This window comes from Euwallacea fornicatus, chromosome 38, assembly GCF_040115645.1.
Source record: "Euwallacea fornicatus isolate EFF26 chromosome 38, ASM4011564v1, whole genome shotgun sequence".
Lineage (NCBI taxonomy): Eukaryota > Metazoa > Arthropoda > Insecta > Coleoptera > Curculionidae > Euwallacea > Euwallacea fornicatus.
This window is the reverse complement of record NC_089578.1, coordinates 1915708-1941379: the sequence shown is the minus strand read 5'-3', so window position 1 is coordinate 1941379 and position 25672 is coordinate 1915708. Positions and strand designations below refer to the sequence as shown.

At 33.4% G+C, this 25672-nt stretch overlaps 4 protein-coding genes across 12 annotated transcripts in view; 3 read left to right on the top strand and 1 right to left on the bottom strand.

The window, feature by feature from the left end:
• Positions 1 to 386: 386 nt before the first annotated feature.
• Positions 387 to 5343, top strand: LOC136349495 (putative leucine-rich repeat-containing protein DDB_G0290503). Its single transcript, XM_066301079.1, has 16 exons — positions 387 to 655; positions 713 to 873; positions 934 to 1085; positions 1141 to 1229; positions 1287 to 1472; positions 1530 to 1701; positions 1756 to 1811; positions 1927 to 2009; positions 2497 to 2579; positions 2635 to 2900; positions 2956 to 3144; positions 3197 to 3965; positions 4572 to 4746; positions 4813 to 5002; positions 5061 to 5183; positions 5241 to 5343. The coding sequence occupies exons 1-16, from the start codon at positions 545 to 547 to the stop codon at positions 5298 to 5300; spliced, it is 2865 nt and encodes a 954-aa protein (XP_066157176.1). The 5' UTR covers positions 387 to 544; the 3' UTR covers positions 5301 to 5343.
• A 1150-nt stretch (positions 5344 to 6493) lies between these two features.
• LOC136349501 (zinc finger protein 782-like) lies at positions 6494 to 15802 on the bottom strand. 6 transcript variants are annotated; one of them, XM_066301091.1, is made up of 8 exons: positions 10688 to 10885; positions 10506 to 10637; positions 8128 to 8240; positions 7527 to 7970; positions 7335 to 7474; positions 7087 to 7280; positions 6854 to 7031; positions 6494 to 6745 (listed from the first exon to the last, which is right to left on the bottom strand). In XM_066301091.1, exons 3-8 carry the CDS (start codon positions 8227 to 8229, stop codon positions 6523 to 6525), a joined length of 1281 nt encoding a protein of 426 aa, XP_066157188.1. In that variant the 5' UTR covers positions 8230 to 8240; positions 10506 to 10637; positions 10688 to 10885; the 3' UTR covers positions 6494 to 6522. The 6 variants fall into 6 exon arrangements, with proteins under 6 accessions (XP_066157188.1, XP_066157190.1, XP_066157189.1 ...); XM_066301093.1 differs by lacking the exons at positions 10506 to 10637; positions 10688 to 10885 and adding an exon at positions 9095 to 9514 and having other exon boundaries at positions 7527 to 7650; positions 7723 to 7970; XM_066301092.1 differs by lacking the exons at positions 10506 to 10637; positions 10688 to 10885 and adding an exon at positions 15683 to 15802.
• Srx (Sulfiredoxin) lies at positions 9530 to 10452 on the top strand. The gene is made up of 2 exons (XM_066301100.1): positions 9530 to 9644; positions 9999 to 10452. Exons 1-2 carry the CDS (start codon positions 9545 to 9547, stop codon positions 10352 to 10354), a joined length of 456 nt encoding a protein of 151 aa, XP_066157197.1. The 5' UTR covers positions 9530 to 9544; the 3' UTR covers positions 10355 to 10452.
• Positions 10952 to 25672, top strand: part of twin (CCR4-NOT transcription complex subunit 6-like twin) — a 58619-nt gene continuing 43898 nt past the window's right edge. For 2 of the 4 annotated variants that reach the window (XR_010733810.1, XR_010733809.1), the window contains exons 1-4: positions 10952 to 11155; positions 11574 to 11780; positions 12030 to 12165; positions 12379 to 12554. Coding sequence is in view for 1 of the 4 variants with exons in the window: in XM_066301084.1 (XP_066157181.1) it covers positions 11582 to 11780; positions 12030 to 12165; positions 12379 to 12554 (511 nt within the window). In the remaining 3 variants the exon portion in view is untranslated. Of the gene's footprint in view, positions 11156 to 11573; positions 11781 to 12029; positions 12166 to 12378; positions 12555 to 21013; positions 21135 to 25672 lie in introns of those variants that run through there. The other 2 variants (XM_066301084.1, XR_010733812.1) reach the window with 2 other exon arrangements.

The window sequence follows — 25672 nt, the reverse complement described above, 5'->3', positions numbered from 1 at the left end:
TAATCTATCTTTAAAATTATCCTGTGAGAACAAATTTTAAACTTCCAAATTCTTTCCTTTGATGCGAACTTGCGGTTCCCATTTCCAATTCAAAGGAATTTTTGCTTTTGCAATTCTATATCAACAATTTAATAGTTAACAAATCCATAGAGACATTTTTCAAATTTACGACGAGTTAATACATTTGTTAAATACGAATTATTACTGATTACAGTTCGCAAAATACTCATTCTTATTTATTTCTATCATTAGAACTTTAATACTTATAAAGGTTATTGCTAAGCGAGTAACTAGTAAAGTTGCATTGTTGCCATTAGTTTAATGGGGTTCGTCTCATTGCAGCTATGACATGACACAGACATATCTATCCGAATGTCATCAACCGTATATTTGGTTAATAAAATTTCAAAAACGAAACCAATTATTCAAGACCTCTTTACTTATTACTTTACCTTTTTGAAATCAAAATAATAATTAAAAATTATACGAAAAGTAGATATCAATACGGGCTAACGCTGAACGTGATTTATACAAAGACATAGATATGGACAACGAAGGTCTAAGCCTGTTCCAAGGCACAGATATTCAAATAAACAATTCTAAGAATATTGAGGAAGAAGAGGATCTAGAAGACCAATTAAGAAGAAAAGAGGAGGCAAGTTATTGAAATCGTTTAAGAAATTTAAATTATCTGCATATGTCTCTAATGTAGCTTCAAAATTTACTGCAAGCAAATCTTGATGACTTTAACTACGAGGACAGTACTATAAATTCTTCAACAAATACTTCAGTTCTATCAAATGATAATTTAAATCATCTTTACAAAAAAGCAATCACACCTGATGAACAGCTTAAAGTTTTATATGAAGTACGGTAAGTTTGATCAATAGACTTATCTATTTAAATACTTTCATTTTTACTTATCATATTCAGATGCAGGGAAATAGAGACATTAAAACATGACTTTGATAAGGTTAAATTTGAAAAGGATAAGGAAATTGAGTCTCTCAAGAAGCAAAATCTTTTGCTTGAGGGAGAGATAAGGCAGCTTCAGATTTCCTTAAAAAATTCTGGGAATTTACTTGGTGAGCTGATTGTGCTATTACTAACACAATTTTATAACTATTTTAAATTTTGTAGTTGATAAAACTGAAACTGTTAGTACACTTATTAAAACTTTAGAACAAAAAGAAGGGCAAATTGATAAATTTAAGGAAATTGTTGCCAATGTAAGCTTCATATTAGCCATCTAATTTTTTTGTTTTAATTGAGTGACTGGTTTTTAGCATGAAACTGACTTAATTGCTTATAAATCAGAAGTAGCTGAGTTGCATGTAAAACTTCAATCTCAAAAAGGTCTCCTTAATTTGGATGCAAAATATAATTCTGAAGAGTTGAAGAAATCACTTGAAAATCAAATTGACCTCCTGCAAGGAACTTTAGAAGCTGAGGTTAATAAATTCAAAATTTGTGTAAGTTCACAATAATACTTTCTATTAGATGACATTGTGATAATAAAATTATCTCAGGATAATGAAAAAAATGCTCTCAAAGATGAAGTGGAACGGCTCGTTTCTGAAAAAATCGCCTTGGAAAATGATAATATGGCTATTTTTAAAAGTTTTGAAGATGCACAGAAACAGTGTAAAAATTTAATAGAGGTCGTCGAGGCTGTGAAAAATGAAAATGACCATTTTCGAGGTAAGTAATAGTTGGAGTGTTTTTGAATTTTCACGATCATAACGTTATTTACAGTGAGGTTAAATGATCACCTTCAAAAGGATACTAATTCCTTGTTAAATAATTCTTTGGTAAGTTTAACAAAACAGTCTTAAAGATTCCTTGTAGTTCATTAAAATCAGTTGATAATTAAAACAATAATGAACTATTAGTTTTTTTGTTAACAAATTTATTTGCTTCATCAAGGATAATAATCAAAATACAGAGAAGCTTAAAAAAATGTTGGTGGACAAGTCGGTGGAGCTGGATGGTTTGAAAGTGAAGCTCAAGTAAGTTATTGTATTAAAATTGTTTGAAGTGTACACCCTGAAAATAAAGAGAATTTCTTAATTCAACTCCATAATGGGGTTAAGAAAATAATAAAATTACTACTGTTATACTGATTGTCTCATTAAAAATGGGCTAAGTTATCACTCATGTATGAATGGATGTTGATGAATTAAAAACCAAATTAAATGTTATCATTTATATTACAAAATAATGTCACAGTTATTTTTTTGAAAATAACCTCTGCTTCAGATACTAACTTCAGAATTTTAAATAGAACTCCAAATTTTTTCAAATTTTTTCATAGAAAAGAATTTTCTTAATTTATAATGTCTGATAAGTTAATGTTAAAACAATTTTTTTATTTCATCAAAATTGTTAAAGAAAAGTCCAAATTCTATATATATGTATATATTCCATATTCTATATTTTGTATACCCAGTAAAATTATCAATTTGTCTATTTCCCAATTGAAAATTTTCTCAACAGATTCTATGAATCAGATCTGCATGACCTCATAGAGTATCGACAACTGAAGGGCGAAGTCTCAAAGAAAGAATTTAAGAACTGTAGTAAGTAAATCGAATTCGAAGCTCAAATTTCGACTCACTTACATGCAAATTTCAGACAATCCCAGCCACACAAAAGACTTGCTTTTGCTGCAAAATGAGCTAAAAAACTACAAGACCCTAATAGAGGACAAAAACCGGCAAATTTCCAGTCTGCACTCGAATAATAAAGATCTGAAAGAAAAAATAGAAGAAATGCTTGTGCAGACCCGGTCGGAAATTCAAAACATTTCTCTTAAGTACAACCTTCCGCAATTGGAGTTGATGAAGCAGGAATTGGAGAAGTCCGAATGCAATGAGCGTAGATTACAAAAGAAGCTCGAGGTTAAAAATTTCTCCGATAAATAATTTTAAAATCTGCACTTTAATGATATTGCAGGAATCAGAGGAAAGACGTTTGAGTCTACTGAAATCTTTGGAAAATCAAAGCAATAAAGACAATACTGAGGCATTGCTCGGTGAAGTTGAGAAGTGCAGGAGTGACCTGAAAGTTGCAAATCAAGTGCTTGCTAAAGAACAAGAGCAAAACCGCCGACTTTCAGCCGAATTGGAGTATAAGAAAAACGAGGTTTTAACGAAATAAAAACAAATATGAAGCAATTCCTAAGACTTATTTACAGTTATTCCAATTAAAAAGTGAGCTCGAAGAGACAAGGCTGCAGCATAAAAAACTGCAATCCACTTTGGACCTCGATAACGGCCCCGTGAAAAATGATTACGAAGCATTGAAACTTCAGCTTAAAAATGTCATGCAACACCTGGAAAACAAATCCAATAGAGAAGCACCAGAAAAAGCATTGGAAATTGCGTCCCAAATGGATAAATTCTTACAAGGAATTCAAGGAGACACCGTGGAGAAGGGAATAATAGAAGAGAAGTTTAATTCCTGGAAAAAGTTGCTGCAGCAACTTGGACTAAATTCAGACGAAGTCTTGAAAAGGCAATATAAGGAGACTGTAATAAGAATTAAAGAATTAGAAGAGATGCTGCAAGATGCCAAAAATCGTATTATTACAGTACAGAATGAAAAACAAGATTTGGATTCTCGGCTAAAAGACTCTATGGAGCAATTGGAGGGTGCCGCAATGGCGAGGGTGATTTTGGAGAAAGCTGTCGAGGAATTGAAGCTAAAAATTCATGATGGAAACGAGCGAAAATCCAAAGAAGAGGACCTAGCTAAAGCATCGGAAACTATCAAAAAGTATGAGCAAGAGAAAAAAGACACAAAGAGGTGGTTGGATAAAGTTAGAAAGGAGATGGAGAAGTTGAAAGGGGAGAAACAGAAGTTGATCGAACAGCTAAAGGAGACGGAAAATGCAGCGAGGGAAGGGAGGTTGGTAGAACCCAATAGAGCAAGTGCAGATATTGAGGAAAAAAAGAAAGAAAATCGTGAGTATTTTTTTTTACTTTTGTGAAAATGGAATATTTTTTCATAGCTCCAACAATTTATGAGATATTTATTTTGAAAATTTGATTGAGTACTACTATTAATCATACATCAATTAATTAAAATCCTCACACAGTTTGTTTGTATTGGTATCTTTTATGTATTAATAATTCTATCATTATTTCTATGTTTCCTAGTTTTTTCGAAAACTGATGAATTTAGATATGGGTACGTTACATAAAATATGTTCAGAATTTCTCAAAGAACTCAAAAACGTCATAATATATTATATATAGGGTTCCATAAAAACGAAATGGAAAAGTAAATTTATCTACTGCATGGGTAATCCTATATACGTGTCAGTTGCGTAAAAAAAATGTACAACTAAAAACAACATTTCACGTGTTGCAGCATTGTTGTGAAAAATATTTTCTTCAATTTTTAACGAATTTATGCAGGACTTTTGCTCCTCTATGTATATGATCCAAGTATCGTCCTGCTTCTAATTTAAATACGTCAAAAAATGGACCTAGGGCGTTTCTGGAATCAGTGATTCAATTAAATAACTTGTTCTTCATTATAATTACTTTACAACGTTAATTCTATAGAACTAAAGAGTACTATTGAAGAAGCAGTCAAACTTGAGTTGAACTTAAGGGAGGAGCTGCAAATCGAGTATCAAAAAAGGATCAACGACATCGAAAAGATGTATCAAAAAACCTTCAGAGATACCAATGACATGCGCAAACACCAAAAAGTGGAATTAGAAGAACAGGATAAAAAGTACAAAAGTCTTTTAGTGCAGTTATATTTTATATTGATTATATAAAAATTTCTGGGTTTACACAGATTTAGGGAATATTTAAAGAAGATACTTAACGAATGTGACACATGCACCTCACGGCTCAAGGAGGAGAAACTGGAGCTGAAAGGCCAGCTGGACATGCTACAAACCGATTTTGATAAGTACAAACAATCAACAGTGGCCCAAGAGCAGAAATTCATCGCCATGATCAAAAAATTGGAAAAAGATTCTCGGGTATTTAGTAAAGGGTTCTTACTAGCAAACGAACATTGATTGTTTCCGGATTTAACAGAAAAATCATGAAGCCTGGAAGGAGTATTCAAAGAAAGTAGTTTGCAGTTGCCTGGACATTGAGGCTACCAACAAGAAAGTGCGAGATCGATTGTTGGAGAATATGGATCGATATGATCAAAAGGTGAATGAAAACATAGGGGAAATTTTGGTTCATAAATAACGAGAAGTTGGGTTGCAGGTTAAGGATATCCAAATGTTGATGGATGGCAGGTTAACACCGAAGATAAAGTCGAAATAAGGAAAATTATAGTTAATTGTTAGTAAATTTTTATTTTTTTTTTAAGAGAAATTGGTGTTTTCTTTATAAGAATTTAGATTAGTTCCTTTTGTTCGTTGAGAGTGCAGTTGGTACTTTATTTTATGTTTCCAGTTGGTAAGGTTATATCTATTTCTGTTGAACATGTTATAGAATCCATTATTCTCGGTATCGGCAAGAGAAAATAGTTCAAATTTAAATTGTGTTTGTAGGTCAGTTGCTGAATTCGGGAGATACTTTTTTTAAATTTAATGTTTTAATATTATTTATCCTTTATGGAGAAAATAACTGAAAGTAGTGGTATGTGTAAAATTTGTTTATCTTTTTTTTTTGTAAAAATCTTAATAATCCTTCAATCGATTTATTCGATTTGACATTTATTTTTATTTTTTCTTTTTTTTCGCTAAAAGGAAAATACATAACATTTATTTATGTATAGTTTTAATAGGGAGTTTTTTGAATCATCGGCATTATCCTTGTGCATGTCACTAGCCAAACAACACAATTTCTACCTTTGAGATGGCTTTTTTACTTCATTAAAAACTATGACCGAATTTCAACGTCATATTAGTTTGCATCTTCTTGTTATTCAGATTGTGTTTTAATGTGTAACGATAGGAAAAAAGTTTGACACCCGCCATCTTGGAAACAAAGCATTAACAGGGCTATATTTATATACATTCTTTGTCTAAGAATCGCTTAAAGAATCACCCCTTAAAAAATTTGGGCACGTACTCAAATAACGCCCTATATAACTAATAGATTTGATAGCGTTCAAATAATAGCAATTTCGAGAAAAATTGGGCGTTATGTTACTTTTCCAAGAGTTTGAAAACGACTACAGTTGCGCACAAGAAAAAAGCAAGGAATAAAAAAGTTTCTAATAATAGTTAACGAAATTTGGAATGTTAAATAGGGGCATGACCGCCACAAAATTTTCTTTCTGTAAATAGTCGTTTTAACAACCCATTGAGTAGCATTATGAAAAATGTTCAACCCAAATTTGAACTAAATATGGGAAAAAACAAGAACGGTTTGCAATGAAAACCTTTACATTTTGTAAACTTTAACTCCATATATTATTGCCGTGTTATTTTGCGATCTTTTGCAACCCTCTGAAATGGCGATAAAAGCTAAAAAATCTTGTACATTAAGAACTGAATAAAACCAAGAACTAGTTAGATACTTATATATTTCTCGAAATTCAATTTTTACAATTTATAACGTTAGGACAATTATGTCTTTTAACACCTCTTTTCGTCTTAAACAATCTTTCACACAGTTGACACTGGAATGTGGTTTCACTTTCAATATGCGTTTGTAAATGCACTTTAAGTCCATCAGATCTGGTAAAAGTTTTTGCACATTTCAAACAAGTATACGGCTGTACCCCTGTATGTGTCCTTTTGTGATGTTCTAAAAGATACCTGTAATATTTTCATTGTTAACTGTAGGTCGTTAATTCACAGAAGTTTATCCAATTTTTTTGACCCAATAGCAAACACTCAAACGACATAAATAACAAGTGAACTTACCTCAATTTAAACTTCTTGCTACAAATATCACAGGAATGTTTCTTCTCTTCTGAATGAACTCGACTTAGATGATCCCTCAAATTCTTAAAACTTTTGAATATTTTGGAGCAATATTCACACACGTAAGTACCACTTTCATGCTTCGACATGTGCATCCTTAGAGCCCCTGATGTCTTTCCTAAAATTAATTGCTCTTTCATCCAAATGCTCAATATTACTACACATTTTTTCACCTGAATAATCACATTGATGGCACTTATAACTTTTCTCCTCATTGTGAATTTTCAAGTGAAGGTTTAGTGAAGATTTCGTGCCAAATCCTTTCCCGCAAAAATCACAGAAATATTGTTTTAGTTTCAAATGTTTGGCTGAAACATGTGATTTTAAGAGTTGAGCGCCTGAAAATGACGTGGGACATTCACTGCACCTAAAAAGGCTCCTATGTGAATAACGTTATAGAACAGAAATAAATGTGATTTACTGAAATTTGCCAGTATGCTTATTTAAATGCATTTTCATACTTTGCCTTTGTAACACGGTGCCACAAATATGGCATGGAATTTTATCGTGGATTTTATGGCTCTTTTCATGCTGAGCAAATGACTGCATTGAGGGAAAAGCCTAAGAAATAATCTGATAATATTGCACAACTATGAATAGATGTAACACTTACTAAATCACATTTATCACATTGAATAGCAATCTTTCCATTATGACTGACTTGATGATCCAAGTAATCAGTGTAATACTCAAAAGTTTGAGAGCAAAAGTTGCAAATATGAATATTTCCAATTTGCCTGCAGAATTCATCCTTTAGTTTAAAAATTCCTATTATTAAATAAGTTTCAGAAAGAACTTTGTATAGATACTTTGGCTCAAATCCATTGGCATTATCAATCATTGGACCATGGTTTGTGATGTCCTTATTGAATGTGTGGCTGTTCTTAGTTACATCTTGATCAAGTTGTGCATCATTTAAGTATTCACAATTCTTAAATCCCTCAATTTCAAGCGTACGTTTTGATTGCAGGCACATTATTTTGAATTTATACCATCGTTGAATTTGCTCAATACAGGGAGCACAAACGTGTTTGGGGAGGTCATCCATAGGAGTTATCTAAACAAAATATAACCGTTACCTATGAGAGAAAAATCATGAATTTTTAAGAAATTTAGTACAATTAGGGATGATAGAGCATTTTTTAAATACACTTTGAATGAATTCTTACTACGCTTATTTATGCTTATTTTGCTATTAAAAACAGATAACCTACCTGAATAGAAACACATTGTTTGATTCTTGAAATCAAAAGTTTGTTTTGTGAGATATTACTGAAATCCGTACTACGTGTTAGACAAAGCCTACAAATCTCCATAATTGCCCAAACTGGAAAAAAAGAAAGGATGATGTAAATAAAAGCGAAACTTTAAGGACTTGCAGCACAAAAATACCGAAAAACCACTAGTTTCTCATAACGCATAATGGAAATTATTTATTGTTGCATTAAAGTGACAGCCTACTTAGTTCAGGTTGGGGGTCACAGTCCTACTTGCACCTTCACGCGGTGACCCCTGGATGATTCTTTACCCGATTCCAGATAACCAAGCCCGGGAGAAGAAGAAGGAGATAGAAGACCCAGAATACCAACGAATGAGGAACGAGTCAAACCGGGAAGTACCTGGCGTTGATACACTTCGGGCTGATATGAGCTTGTAATTTCAGCAACCCACCCTTTTGAGCAAGTGGAGCAAGAATAAATTGGAAAATGCCAGAGACATCAGAATAGATGATAAAGGGAAAAAAATGAAGAGACACAAGAGAAGTATGGATGTTACAACACGGAGAACAGATCCAGAGAAGAGAAGATCATTCTATCATCATTGCCAGTCTATCTGTACATAAAGGACTATTTCCTTGACCTCTATATGTCCATACAACGCTTGTAAAAAGTATTGTAACATGTTTTTAACTTACATAAACCAGATATATTTTTTTTATTATTAAATACGTATAATTTTATATTAAAAAACGCATTTATTATATTATTTTCGAAGTTCAAATGTATGTCTTCAATCTATCTAGCCCTACTAACTTTTTATTTTCAAATGGAAAGGTACCCATTGTAGTATATCAAATGAAAGGTAATTTAACAAGGGATACAACGGTGCACTCGGAACTAAAATTGGATTTATTGTTTCCTTAAAAAATTAATTTGTTAGATATAAAATAAAGTAACTCACTGTTTCATCAAATAAAATTGAAATTCCTACAATAAATGCACAAATTGGGCTCTAGTAACAATTTTGCAAGAAGTCAGTCGTTCGTCGAACCCATATGCAATTATCTAGTCTTGCTTTTTTTATTATTTCTAATTCTGTTTGAATTCTAAGACTTAAATCGTCTAAATTTTGTGTTCTTTTGTAAGCAAAATCTTTGAAGAAACCCAACAAAAAAATCGAACAGCCTAACATCTGGAGATTTCGGCGACCGTTGTATTGAGTCTCTTGTACCGATCCATCTTTTAAGGAAAAGCTTATAAAGACACTCTCAAAGTCATAGCATAATGCAGTCTAAACTTAATAGAACTATTATAAGCACAACTAATAAATATGGCAACAATGTATTCACGTCAGCAATTAACTATCCACTAATTTAAAATTCAAGTTCATGCTGCATTTAAAGATAAAAATATGCCTAGTCATTTGCGCTTGACGAGGTACCTCGGAGTGGATGTAAAGTTTTCACGATATAGCATCAACATTAATAACAAACTTAGCAAATATTTTGCTGGTAATATATTTTTATTTTAATTGTTAACTTAAATATTTCGTCATAAAAAGTAAAATAAAGATGTAATAAATACTGAATGTAGAGTATAATACACTCATTATTAATATCATCGTCTGTTATTAGTATTTGCTTAACATCAAACCACTTCAAAACAAATGATTACTATTTCCAAGATTATTTCCCATTTGGAAAAATATTAAATCTTTGTTTTTTTTTAAGAACAGACCTGCTTCTCAATTCAAAAGGAAACTTCGAATCATATACCTATATCATAATTTTATATCCTGTGAACTTTTAGGTTTATTTTCTTAAATGTATATGTCTCTTTATGTTCAATCAATGATACATTTTCAGACTTATTGAAAAAGACACCAACCATGACTAGTATCCATGCCAGTGGTATAACTGAAGTCTATGACATGCCCCTAGCCATTATAATCCGCCCAATCCCTCCTATACTAGATGAAAAGAAAGTGGAATCTTTGATGGGGACAATTTTGAATCCTGCAACTCAAGACCAAGTGCCCCCAATCGATGTGTTGTGGATTACTGGGAGAGAGGGGGGCAATTACTATTATTCTTTTGGAGGGTGTCACAGATTTGAAGCCCATAAAAGGCTTAAAACTGAAATTGTTAAAGTCAAATTGGTTAAATCTACTCTTGATGATTTGAGGGTATATTTAGGAGGAAGTATGCCGGATCTAAAATAACTCAAATGCTGAATTAATTGCATAAAGTAATTACTGAAATTAAGATTTTGTGATAGAATCATTGTCAAGTAAGTTTAAGAAATATATGAGTAAATGCATATGTTTGGTGGTTCAGAGTCACTTGTGACAAGGTGAACTCTGTGTTAGGTACCTTTATATTTCTGGTCAATCAATAACTTAATATTACGCAAAAAATACTATGCATCATTGTATGGCGACGTATTGATGTTTCTAATTTCACATTTTTGATAGCTCCTATTTGAAAATATCTTGGCTGCATATACTACAAGTTTTTTTTTTAATCATCACCTTTTAATATACATTACGTCTTACCTTATGAATAGACAATGATTAAAACCCAGTACCATGCAGTCGTAGATGATTAATTTAAAAAAATAACTTTTACCGAAAAAATTTTCTCTGTGGTGATAACAATAAGCATTTATTGATTTGAATAGGAATTCAATTAACATCAACAATACGAAGTTTGAAGGTTAAGGTTATGTTTGATTTAATGACAAACGACAAGTTGCTCTTATTCAAGTCCAACCAATACAGTGTTCTTTTCCATTAAAATCGTTATGAAGGAAGACAATGCCGGAGCTGCATTTTTGTTGTCAGTCAAATTACCTTCAGTAACCTGTAGCTTGTCACTGTCACTGTCATTGTCATTGTCATTGTCATTTACTTTGAGTTTTTGTCGTGAGTGTTCTGTATTGTTTTTGGGTACCGATTGTGAATTTTATAATTTTTCTTCTATTATAAATCTACTAATTTAGCCCGTTAGAGGAGTAGATGAAGGTAGGTAGCAGGTAAATTGAATGTAATACCATATCTTCCGTTCTCCGTGGCGAATAAAGTATTTCATTATGAATTGAGCTAGCATTCCCTCTACTCCATTTTAAGTTAAGCTCTACCAAATCTGCGTCATGGCTGTGGTAAACAACAAGAAAAAGCTAATTAAATTACCACATAAATATTTTTACACCACGTTCATATATTTACACCTTTGGCTTTGTATATATATTTAATTGCCACTTGAGCTTTATTTCCTCTATATAATTCTTTGTTTCCTCAACACAATTCTTTGTTTATGGGGTCAGCTAGATCTTTAGTAATGAGTTCCTTGAACCCTTTCCCTAGCAATCTTGCACTGTAGAATTTAAAATATTTTTAAATTATTATGTTATTTTATGGTAAGCACTAATGTTATTTGTAGGATAAATTATGCCTCGAAACAACCCAAAAGACAAGTATGAACAAGGTGCATCATCTTATAACTCTCCATCAAGTCTCAGGAAAACAACCACTTATATGTCTGCCGAGGATCAAGCCAGTGGAAAAAAATCCACTTGGAGTGAGTTGGAGATAACAGGGACTATTCGAAATCTTACGACCAGCCTGTTTCAGATGACACATTTAACAGGTATTAAAAAAAACTATAATATACTTGACATAGTTTGTGCATACAATTAAAAATAAAGTTAAAGAAACTTGAAAGTGCCAATGATTGGCTGCATAAAGTGACAATTTCTCCAGTTTCTTTGTTTCATATTTATTTAATTTTAAATGGATCATAAATGTAATCATCATTATTCACATGTCAAGAATTATTATAAATTCATAATTATTGTTGATGAATTGAAGCAAAAACTTAATGCAGTTTTTCTTACAGGTCTGACATTAAAACATAACTGTTTACAACGTATACCACCAGATATTTGTCACTTGGTGAACCTGCGTAATTTGGATTTAAGTCATAATAAACTAAGATCATTGCCAGCTGAATTAGGAGATTTAATTCATTTGAGGTGAGTAGTGTCAAAGGAAAACTTGTGTTATTAACACCTATTCTAGGATCCTTTTACTGAAGATTTTCATGGAGAGGCCAAGTTAACCTTTCCTTATCACCTCTTTCCTGATTTCCTAGAATATGTATGTGCCTTGTAAGTTAAGGTTTACACTAATTGTTGTAACATAGTGTATAGTAAATACAGACACTATATCTAAATGTGATTTTTTAGGGAATTACAACTAGGAAATAACCATCTGCGAATGCTGCCATATGAACTTGGAAGGCTCTTTAATCTGATGGTGTTAGGGCTGATGGGAAACCCTCTCAGTAAGGATATCATGTCAATCTATACTGAACCAAATGGGACCCACAAGCTGCTGACGTTTATGCTGGACAATCTGCAAGGTAAGTGGGTTTATTTCCTTTTTTTCTGTACATCTTACTGAGCTTTGGACAATTTCAATGAAAGCTTTTGATTTAAGAATTTTTTTTATCATAATGATGTCTTGAAAGAGGATCATCAAATGTTTCACTGTTATGATTATTATTTAGTGTTTTAGCATTTGCAACATATCAATATCAAATTTAAATACTTAATATTGGAGTAACATAACTGTTAATAAGGAGATAATAAAAATCTGCATGTATCTAGAAAAAAATCATATTGAATTTTTATGAAAATATTAATGTGGTAATTAGTTTTGAACATTAATTGATTCTGACCATGCATGTTAAAAAATTTAAACAGGTGAATTAAGAATATTTACATTTTCAATAAGATTGTTAACTCATTTACAATAATCAAAAAAAGACAAGTAAAAATTAAATAGGTGACAAAGTCTCTCAATTTGGCACTACTAGAACTTAAGGCTAGGTGAAAGTGATAATTTATAAAGCTCAGCTTAATGATATTGAGGGAGTAAATATTCCAATATCATGAGAATGTACGTGGTGTATAAATGAAATAATTGTGGCAAAAGTAACGAATTAATTATTAATTTTTAGTACTTTAAATATATTAGTAAAGCTTGCCTTTTGAGTTTTGTGAGTTGCAGAATTCACATGATATCCCTGTTGATGGAAAGTTTGTAAAATTAATTTTTTCTACCATCAAGAATAATAATACTGATATAATTCAATAACATACAAAATACCGCGATTTAGGAACTTGAACCTTTCAAATTTACTTGAACCATTGCTGTAAAGAATGCAAAATATCACATTCTCAAAATAAAACAAGAAAATTTACCAACTTCAATTTACTAGGCCATGAGTATCTTCCAAATAAGGCAATACACAAATTGCCGTCGTGTAGGATTATCGTTATTCATCTGGTAGTTTAGAGAATTCCATTCTGATTGGTATTGGTTGCTCACCGTTTATATTTAAGGTTGTTAACTCTCAATCAGTCACGAATATTTCACTTCAGATGGCGAAAGGTAGTAGGCAGTAGTATGTTGGTCAAAGTCTGTTCTGGTTTACTGTGGGCTCGGCCCTATACCTGACTTGTTTATGTCGTTCTTTGCAGGAACAGTTTTAGCACTCGATCTATTAAAATTCCAGGAACTAGCTGGAAAATGTCATATTTTAGCATAATGCATTGTCCGTTTTACAGTACAAAAAAGCCATTTGCTTGTAAATCAGTTCATTATTTCGTATCATGCATGATCCAAGTCCCAGCAAAAATCCTGTTGCGGTCTTCCTTTACGCATATATTTAACTGGTTCGTTGCTTTACCGGGCACATACAAATTGTTATTGCCACCGTTCAAACAATATAGTTCGTCAAAACAATAAACTATCACCATGACGTTCACCTTTTGGTATAATAAAATTTTATACTTTTGTTTTGCACAATATGTATCGCGAGTGTGAGAGAATGAAACTACAAGAGAGCGCAGCGATAGGATCGAAGACGTGCCCGTAATATGAAATTTTTGAAAATTCTTCTGTGAGTCAGTCATCCTTCTGTCGAGATTTTGTGCTTTTTTTTCGGTGATTTATCTGCATCACAAATCTCTGCAGTGACAAATGAATGCGTTGCCTACCAGTTGGATCAACAAGACGAAGATTTTGAGAGTAGATCGAGCTTGAATTGTAAACGTGTTTCACAACTTGGCTGTACGTTTCTATTCATTTGTTGGAAGATATCCTGCTATAAATACAAACATACGATTGAATAAATATATTGTGCAGCGCTAAATTAACCCATTCCCCCAACTTTTTAACAAATTATTTTTCAAAAACTCAAATGAAGCAGTAAATAAAATAAAAACGTAGTTTGTTTTAACGATTGTTTATTTTTCTCAATGTTGCTTACGTTACCGGTAGGGGAAGGCGGCTAATTTTTTAAAATTGAAACGTTGGTCAAGGGATACAAAATTAGGGGTATTTTAAAATTACATGTAACGATGTAATATGATTCCAAGTCAATCAGTTAAGAGTTATGTAGCCATCTGTATAGTCATGCGACCATCTGCGTCATCCTTTGGTCATCTGCATTTAGCCAATCTTATCCCATTTTATTGCCCTGTGCAAAGTCGCTTCGTATGATGGACAAGTGGTATCCACTAGCACCACAAAACTAAAATCGCCCTTAACCATTGAAACCACATCATTCTTCCTCGTAATTTTCTGTGAGCAATTGCAAGTCAGATCATTGCAAATAAGTTCTTTAGTGCAATAAAATAATTTTTTTTAAGCTAATAAAAACGTCGAAGTACAGAAGTTTGCAGATTCATCAATCCACACTTCTTCGTTAATGTAAAATAGCAATTTATTGACAGGCTAGTTCAGATTAATTCTTTTTTGTCAGGAGCCAAATGGTGCCCATTCAAACATTCAATTTAGTAAATTTCCTCTCAACAATCCAGTTTTTAAAAATTGTTTGTGTATTATGAAATTGAGTTTATGTGGCATTGTTGACATTAATTTATTTCTGTTTATAGCAGTTTTTGCAAAAATTAATAGATTGATTTGAAATTGCATTACACCATTAAATATAGTTTTCAAATACCTTTAATTTGAGGTATCATTTAACCTATGTCTTTTTTTAAATCGGCAGTTCCGCCTTACGCGTGACCAAAGCAATATTTAAAAAAATAAATAAAAGAAAAAAATTGTATTTTTTTCTATGTTGAATGCTGTTTTTTTAATTTTTTGAAAAATAACAGGGGGAGGGGGCAAATTTAGAGTCGCGCTGTATATACAGGGTGTCCCAGAAATAAGTTCTATAATTTGAATCAATAGAACTCGTAAAAAAGCAAAATTTTTTCAAGTACATTTTTTGCGTAAGAGGTATAGTTTTCTAGTTCAATTCATTAGAAGATTTATTAAAATTCTGTTACCCTCCTATGGTATTTAAAATTGTTTATTCCATTTCGAATCCTTCGCATAGATACCTACCAAATTTTTTGCCTGCTTTCTAATGTGCATATCTTTTTTTGCGAATAATCAATAAACGCGTACAGCTAAGTAGGAGTTATTGGAGTTTTACGTTATTTACTATTAAAATAATTTAAATTTTTGACTTACCTACAAGAGAGGTTACATTAAGAGTACCAAATGTCTTCCATTTTTGTTGGAAATTATGAGTATATTTAGTGAAAATTGGGATTAATAAAACAAGAATGGACTAACCGACCGACTTTACTCATAGACGGCAAAGGTACTACTGCAGTACGAACATCGTGAAAGATTACAAGAAATATTTCCCTTTTTTTATACACGTGAATCAGCTTGGTGCGTATACAATGTGAGTCAACCATGCCGAAATTATTATTGATCTATTACTATTTAGATTCGAGTTTTCTACATTGATTTGTAATTTAACAAATTCAATAGTTATTCTCAAAGCATAATTGTATTCGACGTTAAAAATTTTCTTCTCCCCTCAGTAACGTTTCCCCATCGTTTTGAATCATTCTGGCGACATTTTAAATGCGTTCTCGTAGTTCCTCAATTGCATCAACTGGAGTAAAATACACTAACTGTTTCATGTGGCTTCATAAATAAAAATCGCAAGGATTTAAATCTGGTGATCGAGCATGCCACGCAACAGAACCATTTCGACCAATCCACGTACTGGGAAAGTAGCTTGTTTAACTATCCTCGTACAATTCGGGCGCTATGGCAAGGAGCACCATCATGAAAATACCTCATGATTCCACGAATTTCCAGCGAAACATATTCCAATAAATGATTTAGCTCAATATTTAAAAAATGTAAATAAATTTTACCGTCAAATCAATCTGGTAAAAAGTAAGAGGCGATGAGCCGATCGTTTATTATTCCAGCCCATACATTTATTGAAAATCTCTCTTGAAAATTGCGAGGCCTTATACTATGGAGATTTTCATCTGTCCAAATGCGAGTGTTGTGCATATTAAATACTCTTTTCCTGGTGAATCCCGTCTCATATGTGGCTAATACATTGCTAAGAAAGATTAGAACCTGTCTTAGTTTTCTTAAAACCCAGTTGCAGAAACGTTGTCGATGATGATAATCCTGCGATTGTAAACACTAAAATTTTTGTACACGATATGGGTATAATTATCGTTGTTTTAAAGTCCTCTAAACTGAACTTTTTGAGACATTGTACTCTATTGTCAGTGCTCACGAGTGCTACTCCCAGGATTATTTTCAACACCTTCCAAATTTCATTTTCAACATTTGCAAAACGATTAGGCCGTTGTCTGACACGATCTTGATATGCATCTGCAAAAGTTCCACTATTTCGAGGTCCTCGATAAACACGAACAAACGTGCGCCTATTGGGCGTAGGACGATCCGGGAAACGATGTCTATGAATCCTATGAGCCTGATTAGAATTTCCACGGGTTTCCCCATAAACTAACACTATATCAGTGCATTCATTTTTTTGTAAAACGCGGCATTTCACACGAGGAAATTTCTCAATACTGTCAATCGTAAACAATACAAGACTTGCGGTGCATCGACCTTGACTCCCGATTAGTAAAAAAAATTTTACGATAAGAAAACAATAACAAAATATCCAGTGTGTATTTGGATTTTTTTTATCCATAAGCGGTGCTATAGAGTTGTTTTAATAGGTAAAAATACCGGAAGTAAACGTAACTTAAAAAAAAACTTATTTGTCAAAAGTTGTTACTATTGATGAGTTCTGTTACTTGTTAAAATTATGGCACTTATTTCTGGGACACCCTGTATGCTTGTTAGGTTAATAGATAGGTTTTTTTTTGTTCTTTATCAGAGCAATGACAGAAAAATACAATTTCCCAACAGTTAGAAACATTAATTGTCATGCTCGTGCCATTTATGTTATAAAAATTTGCATTGCAATTTTGCAAATGCATGCAAGAGCCTTGATAGTCCAGGTACCAATAAAAGCAACCGTTTTTGTTATTAATGACTCGTGCCATCTACATATAATCTAATTAAATATGTTTCCTTCTTAAGGTATTTTTTATATTCTATTCAATTAATAGTGCTAGTTTGCTAATTTTATGGGCTTCAGTAATTGCCTGCTAAGTATTTACTAAAATGTATTAAAATATATACACAGTGTCGCAAATTTGAGACCACCACCTTAACAAGTTATATTACCATGAAATGAAACCCATACTGTCTATCAAATGATTTAACACTTCAGTCTCCAGAGTTGCCTCTTCTATGGAGAATAAGTTTAACCTCTTGGAATGGTCGACATTTTCGTGGGATTTAGACCCAATTGAAAGGTTTTGGGGACTTTAGAAATTCACTTTTAATAATTTTTACACGAAATATTCATCCTATTATTAATTTAATCTTCTTTTTTTGCTAATTTAAATAAATAAATGTTCTTGTTTGTTGAGTGTTTCAAGACATCGGACTCTGCTGCTTCCTAAGTATTTGTTAGTTTGGTATTTGTCAAATCAGTAGAGGTGGTACGGGAATTTGTAGTTTAGTATCTGAAACACAATGTTTTAATTGTGTCTAACATTTTACTGTTGGGATTGTATTTTTTTAACAGCCTGGATGTTGTTGGAAATTGGGAAAATTCTGTTTTCGCAAAGGTAATTATACAGTTTAAGGAACCTAACGTTAATATATTTTTTTGTATAAATTCGTGTTAGTGAAGCCTATATTTCACAATGGCCAAAGTTTTTGATTGATACTGGATGAGGCAATGAACATCGTATAAAATTTCTCCTTTGGCCTACTAAACCTCCCTTTGTTACAAAATGTTCTTCATAATGTATTTAGGTTTGTTACTGTATTCGTGCAGAACTGAATTATCTTCCACGTAATAATTGTTGTGCTTTCATGTTTAATGGTGGTACCGCCTTGTTTGGTACACACCTCTCCTTTGATATTTGTGTAGTGCGTCTGTATGAAAGGCAGATATTAATAGGCGTGGCTCTATTTATTTTGCTATTGTAGAACCAGCCGTTCGACCCATGTTTTACATTATTTTAAAACGTAACTATTGTCATAGTGGTTATTAGAAAATATATTTTCATCTACAAGTTTATCTCCAGTTCGTTGTTTCTTCCTTTGTTCATTTATTTTAAGTTACTTAAAGACGCTACTGGAAGATTTTTATGATCCTAGGCAAATCAAACCCTATTTTTCAACCATTATTGAACGGTTGAAGTTAGAAGTCAAGTGACGGTGTGGTTTACGGGAAACCGTAAGCCGTTTGTGCCACATTCAAAGGGGTGGCAATTGATGTCGCCGATCCGTTTTCACGTACTCAGCCAAGGAGAAGATATATCTTGGTTGTCAGGACATTATTTTACGAAATTTTTGCGGCTTGTGCTATGCCAAATTAAGAGGCATACTGTGGCAGCGGTGCTGTTAAATGTATTATTCGGTATATTTAGAATCACCCTCGAACTTCAATTCGAAAAAAGCTGTAAATTCGAGTCCCCAGTTTTTCACTAGATAATGGAACATCTCGAAATTCTTAAGACAAGAACTCCAGATGGCATGGCGGAGAGATTTAATGCTGCCGCGGAACAATATCTATCAAAAATGGTGGCAAATCATCAGCGTGATTTGGACTGACACCCATTTCTTCAATTAATGGCTTGTCGAGATTTAATCGGAGTGTGGAGGTAAAATATAGCATTCCACGAATTTGATGTATGCAGCTTCAGAAAAAAATCTAATCAATTTGAAGGGCTTAATGGACGATTGAATGGTGAGATTAAGTCTTGCCCATAGCAAGTCAGAAAGAAATTGTTGTCGTTTCCAGAAATCGAGTCAAGACGAGATATGACTTATTAGCTAACTCTCGTAGTTTTCAGGAAGGTGGGGTAGTTGCTCAAAGTGAGCTTAAAGTTCGAAGACCCTTATACGGTCATAAAGGAGATTAATGAGTTGGTCTACAATATCCAGTACACTTGATCTATTTACTCATCATTAAAAAAAGACAATATTTTCATATATTCACGTGCAAAGCACATTAATTTCATTACTAATTTTAATGGTAATTATTTGAATTTTTTTACGTATCGACTGTATGATCAAAATGACTTTTTATAGCAAAACAATGACAATGAGTAGGTACGGAAAGTTGCATAGTGGTAGCCTGAATTTGTTGTTGCATTAAGTAATATCTCATGACACAGATCGTTTTGGTCGCGCGACTTTGCTAGGTAAAATCATTGGGCATGACGGCTTTAACGTTCCAATTGATAAAATAATGGGTTTCTATTTGGGACTTGGTTTGCATGTCGATAAGAGCATTTTCTTTGTATATTTGTAGACTTTGTCGATTTTGACGATGGATAAAGTCGGCCTCGTTTGACACTCGAAAGAGTGAAGGTTGGTTAAACTTACGAAACTTCACGTTGAAAACTGAATATTTAATTGTCCTACTTTAAAGGGTATCTCAAGAATTCGTCACTGTGAGGTGATAAATTTGCTGAGGGGTCAACTTGGGTTTGATAATTTGTATTTGTCAAGTCTATGAATATAGAAGTTTTTCTTCAATTAACACTACAAAATTGCAAAAAAAATAATTTTTCTGTGCTTTTCACCAGTAATAAACACATGTTACTCAGTGAAATATTTACATGTCGCAAATTTAGTGTTTGATTATTACTGTCAAGACAACACTCAATGACCTTTTCGACTGCTTTGCCATTTCGTCGAATTAAAATTTTGATGTGTAGAAAGACTTGTGTAAGAAGAATGACAAGTGCTGTTTTATTATTTATAAACATCATGAGTCATTGGATTGTTGACCTTTTTAGCATCTTGTCATTATGCATGTGGGGAGCTTATGCACGGCACAGCCGGTAAAGTTCTGTCATTTCATACATTTTAGATATCTGAGCTAATCATTATCATATTCAAGTATTATTTTGTATTATTTTTATTATATATTTTTGTTTTAGAGCCAGTTTTTTAATGCTGTTTTTCGTGATAATTTTTCGAACCTCGGGTTTAGTTACTCGTCCTATTAGTTAAATAGCGACTGTACATAAAAGAAACACATGAAAATTGTGTTAAGACCTTTGTAAGTGCAGCTCTTCATCTGCTGGCAAATATATTACGATTCCTTTTCTAAATTCTTAATTGCATTAAACTATTAATATGACGTGTAATTATGCTTAATAGGCGTAATTAATGCTGGTGTCTATCTAATTACTGATTACGTGAGTGATCGAATGTTGAAAAATTGCGAAGAAATCCTGTAACAGTTAACGTATTTTTCTCGAAACTGACAAATATCGGTTTCCTCTCGTGTTAGTTGAACGATGAACATAATTATAGCTGCTGGCTTGGCGTCGTTCATTAATTTGAAATCTAAATTAGTATCGGAACCCTTGACCCGTAACACTCAGATTTCTCGAGGAGAGGGCATATACTGAGCTGTCCAAAACAAACCAAGTGTATCGGCTTACAATGGGCACAGAACGTCGGAAGTGATTAAATCCTGTTAGTTTAAACTTTGAATTTATTGCAGTAATTTCGTGGTTTTTGCGGATTGCTAATAAGTCCAATTAAATTGCAGGTATGTCGTCGTATGTTTTTTCTGCGAGGTACTGGTTGCTAATAGAAGAACACACGCATTACTTTAACCTCATTCGGAAATGAGACGAGGGAACGTGCCTTTCTCTTAAAGCGCTTTTTATTGTTGGAAAAAATCTAGATAACACGGATAATGCGATGATATCGGAACTTGCTTCATGATAATTAACATAATATTAATTTATTGCTTAATTTCCATTTCAATCACGTGAGGAAAACATGTTGAATAACATGGCATAAATACTGCGTACCAAATCTTTTAACGCTGAATTAAACCAGTACAAAGTAAGACTCGGGCTTAATAATTACGTTGGTATGGACAAGCCCGTCTCCCCTCGTACGCCTTTCGGTCGTTCGTTTCTCTAAACTCCGCTTGATTTCCTATAAAAAATCAAAACATCGATTTTTTTTTTCTTTATAAATCCCAAACCAAGTGTTGATTGAAGGTTCAAGGACATGAGAGAGAACCGTGCGAAAATATCATGAAATTTCTAATAAACAGTTGTGTTTATGGTTATAGGGCCAAATCATTATCCGGTCTCTATTTTTTCTAAAACATATTTACATTTAACGTTACTAGTGCAATAATAATTTGGCACATCTGAGTAAAACGTCCACTGAAGACGTCAACTATATCTGCACCGAAACTAATCTGCTTGGAGTGCAACCTTCCATCCTCATTACATGCAGCAAACTCTAATTAAGTATTAAAACACGGACTTACCAATAACCAAGGCAAACATTAGACATCAATAACAATTCGTGTGCTTAAACACACCTTTCGCGAGATGGTGGGTAGGCCCCAAAGGGGGCAATATTTTATTATTCAATAAACACGAGAAAACGTGTCGATTCCAGGTGAGATAGGGTAATATTCACAATTTAATTCAACTTAACGGGTTAAAAGTCAACATCCTAATAGGCCTGTTTGGGAGTTATGCGTGCAGCAAATAAATAGAATGACCGATAAACGGAATCAAACGAGGCACTGAGTTAATGATAAGATTTAGAATAACTTGTGGGTAAAGCGAAAGAAAGACAAGTAGTAAATTACCAGGAATAGCGGAGTAGTAAACTAAATTTTAACGTGTCATAGGTTTTTATGAGTAGGTACCACAAACAGCTAGACTTGGTAATAATTAATTTTAAGACTAGTTAAAGCGAAAAAGAGATATTCCCATGCAAATTCCGTAATAATACCGTATTAATGAAACTGTAAGCAGGCGCTTTGCGCCGGCAATCATCGTTTACAACCGGCACGCAAACCGCAGTAGTCATCTGACATTGTCATAGACTCGCGATAACACGAACATAACCAAACTAGTTTGGTGGACACAACAAGATTACAATTACGCGACATTTGGAACGGTTTCGGTCGTAATGAACAATCTTCTGAGTACTGTATTAGAAGACGCATCACATTAGATTCAGTTGAATGTCAAAACACCGCAGGAGGAGAAGGGAACGTTTTAAAACTAAACGAGAGATCTGTTATGACACCTTCAACCTCATCGAGCGTCATTTTTTGCCGACTAACTTAAGTGACGGCATTTAAACCTTCAAACTTCCAGGAGCTCGTAATGTCGAACCGCAAATATCTTATAGAAAAAAAAGAGAAATTTGGGGAAGATTAATTGAGAGAGAGAGAGAGAGCAGAAAGATGTGGAAGGAAAAAAAAAGATTGAGGAAAATTATGAGGATGAATGAGTTGAGATTGAGATGAAGATGAATTAAGAGTAATTAGAAGAATATGCCGAGGCGGTATCGATGTTTTTTAGAAAATAGTGGCACAATTTGAAATACGTGTGTAAACTATCGTCAACATGTAGAGCATATTCATGCATCTGGCATTTCGTGAGAATACGAGAGCTGCAAATTATTAGGTTTTTTTATGTGATGTTTAATTAAACTACCTTAAAAGTAACTAGACTATAAGAAATATCATAACGGTGAAAATAACTTCCGAGTGACGGCTTAAATTTTAATGAACATTTTGCAGTAGTTTGGGCAAGTAGGTTTGTTGTTAAGTACTGGGTTCATTTAAGCAACGAAATTAGAATGACAAAATTAACGTTAGCGTTAATCAGCGGTAAAATTTAATTACTCCTGGAACATTTCCGCCGCGAATTCTTGATCGTTCCCGACAAAGAAACAGTAAGGAATGGTTGCATGTTATAAGCGTATTAGATTTTTAATATGGAACTCGCTAATCTATCACGCATAATTTTCGAAAAGCGCGAAAAACCAATGACTAATAACCGATAGGGCAGGCGCAATTTTATGTACTGGTACTATCAAGCCGCATCGCATGTACGGTTAATTAAAATTTTTCCTCGTCGACGAAAACACTTAATTCCAAAACGACGTTTATCTTCGGAATCCCAATTCATTTTCCTAATCTTCCATCTGCACACCATGCAAACCACGTGTTCACGCAAGTTGTTCTGGCAATTTACAGCTGAAGAAGCCATTAATCGGCCCTCTTGATTTTCTTCGGCGTAAACGACCGAAAAATGAATTTGCTGAACATTACCTCTCATTATGACATGTTACATAAATAATACAGTATTTAACTGTTTCTGTTGTTGTTTCTTCATTTCTTCGAAAATTGTACGCACAACCTCGCGTATTTTTAGTCACCGTCGAGGAGCTTGTCACTCATAATGGTTTACGATAATTAATAGTTATTGTTAACCTTACTTCGAACGCATAACCATGTAAACGCTTATGAAGAGCAATCAATAAGCCGCGACTGGAAGCCGGTGTTAGGTCGTTTTTGAGGTAATTTCGGTTGATTTCCGAGTAAGATGAAGCTCCTTATATTATAACGAAAAGTCGATTTTATCTATATTTCGTACAATTGATCTGCACAATTTTTAGTTTTAATTCTGTCCATTGAACAATTGTATGCGATGGAATCTATTGCGCCCTCTAGCAGTTCAATAACTGATTAACGATGCATGACAATGACAATTTTCATTTCATTTAGCAAGAGGAACAAGGACGAAAGGGTTGTTGATGGGGTTTTTCATTCTTCAGTAAGTCTTCTTCGTTTTTTCTGGTGCGTAACCGATGCATGACAGTATTATAATATATTTAATATTGGATGCAGAAACATTTTTTAGTGCTTCTTTAAAGGAAGCGAAACACGACTAACATAACTGTAAAGAAAAAAATGAAGAGATTAAGGAAAAAAGAACAAATTTACGCGGAAGAAAGGAGATTCATTACACCTCCGTAAAGCTTTTTGAGGTGCCTAAACATGTTAATTTAAATCGATTCGTTAGAACGGAACAAAATTGAGTTACTTTCGATGGTGTCACGAGTAAAAAGTCGAAGGTCTTGAACCTACCAATCGACCATGGAATCTTGACGCGTTTTATAGAAAAATCGGGTGCAAAAACGTATTTAATCAACGACCATCAGCTGAATTGTGCATTTGCAATGCAATTGGTTCACACCAGACAATGTGGAAAAAGCATTGCGGAAAAGCTTTCCTTGCATCTCCCGGTTCCAATTCAATACACTCACTTCCTCGAACAGACACACTTCAATGGCCTTTGTCGAACACGATATCAATCTTCCTGTTCGGTCCGAACCACAGCGAAAACTGTTGCAGATTACGATTAATATCGGGGTTTACGATTTACGATTAGTTAGCTGTTTAATTTGTCTAATACAATAAGACAAGTCTCTTCTGCAGTCATTCAGCTAACAGTGGACAGCTAATTATCAGATCCCCGGTGGACTAACTATCATGGTCTAAAAATGATCAACATTGATTTGATTTTTGTGTTTTAGTATAAACGACTCTTATACGTCCAGTTCAGAGAATATTACTTGTTGAACGTGAGTTGTGTGCGTTTCCAGCTATTATTCCAGCTGGAAATTTGAAAAATTCTCTGCCTGAACATCAACGAATCCAACAGGAAAAATCAACTGTGATCTTTGTCGGTGACGTAATAGTTTCTTCGAAAGAGCATAGGTGACTGTTTACAACTCTGAAAACGCAGGTATTCTCATTGTAAATATGCTTTATGTAAATTCGACAAACTAGGCAAAATAAGGTTACCACAGACCTTTCTCTCGTGCCGCAGGCATTCGAAATCAAGATTGATTATGGTGTGTATTTTACGAGTCGGTACATCCATTTACCTGTACGAAATCACTTGCGAAGAAGAATGGAAGGCCGGATATTGTTCAACTTTCACTCTGATTGAAAGAGGCAAGAAATAATATAGGAAGAAGAATTATTTGTTTTCGTAGTGCTTTTGTGCTCGGCAATCAGCAATAATTAACAATGAATTGTTAATTGTGGTAATGTGGGACATAAATAATTAAGAAATTGATAATGATAGTCATTGAGAAAGACCTGATTTTCGAATTATTTTTTCTCACGGTTAGGTCTTTCTCTTAACAATGCTCTTCTGTCGAGAATCAGAAATCTGCATTTTTCTAAATTCTCCATATTCGAACGGCCGTAAGAGATGCGCCATAAAAAAGCCATAAAGAAGCTTCAAG

Excerpts from the sequence above, each read along its gene's own strand:
- LOC136349495 (XM_066301079.1), top strand. The coding sequence starts at position 545 with ATGGACAACGAAGGTCTAAGCCTGTTCCAAGGCACAGATATTCAAATA. Across the intron at positions 1,702-1,755 it reads TGAAAATGACCATTTTCGAG|TGAGGTTAAATGATCACCTT; the intron begins GTAAGTAATAGT and ends CGTTATTTACAG. Across the intron at positions 3,145-3,196 it reads TGGAGTATAAGAAAAACGAG|TTATTCCAATTAAAAAGTGA; the intron begins GTTTTAACGAAA and ends ACTTATTTACAG.
- LOC136349501 (XM_066301092.1), bottom strand. The coding sequence starts at position 8,229 with ATGGAGATTTGTAGGCTTTGTCTAACACGTAGTACGGATTTCAGTAAT. Across the intron at positions 7,032-7,086 it reads CCATCAATGTGATTATTCAG|GAAAGACATCAGGGGCTCTA; the intron begins GTGAAAAAATGT and ends AATTAATTTTAG. Across the intron at positions 6,746-6,853 it reads AGCAAGAAGTTTAAATTGAG|GTATCTTTTAGAACATCACA; the intron begins GTAAGTTCACTT and ends AAAATATTACAG.
- Srx (XM_066301100.1), top strand. The coding sequence starts at position 9,545 with ATGCCTAGTCATTTGCGCTTGACGAGGTACCTCGGAGTGGATGTAAAG. Across the intron at positions 9,645-9,998 it reads ACTTAGCAAATATTTTGCTG|ACTTATTGAAAAAGACACCA; the intron begins GTAATATATTTT and ends ATACATTTTCAG.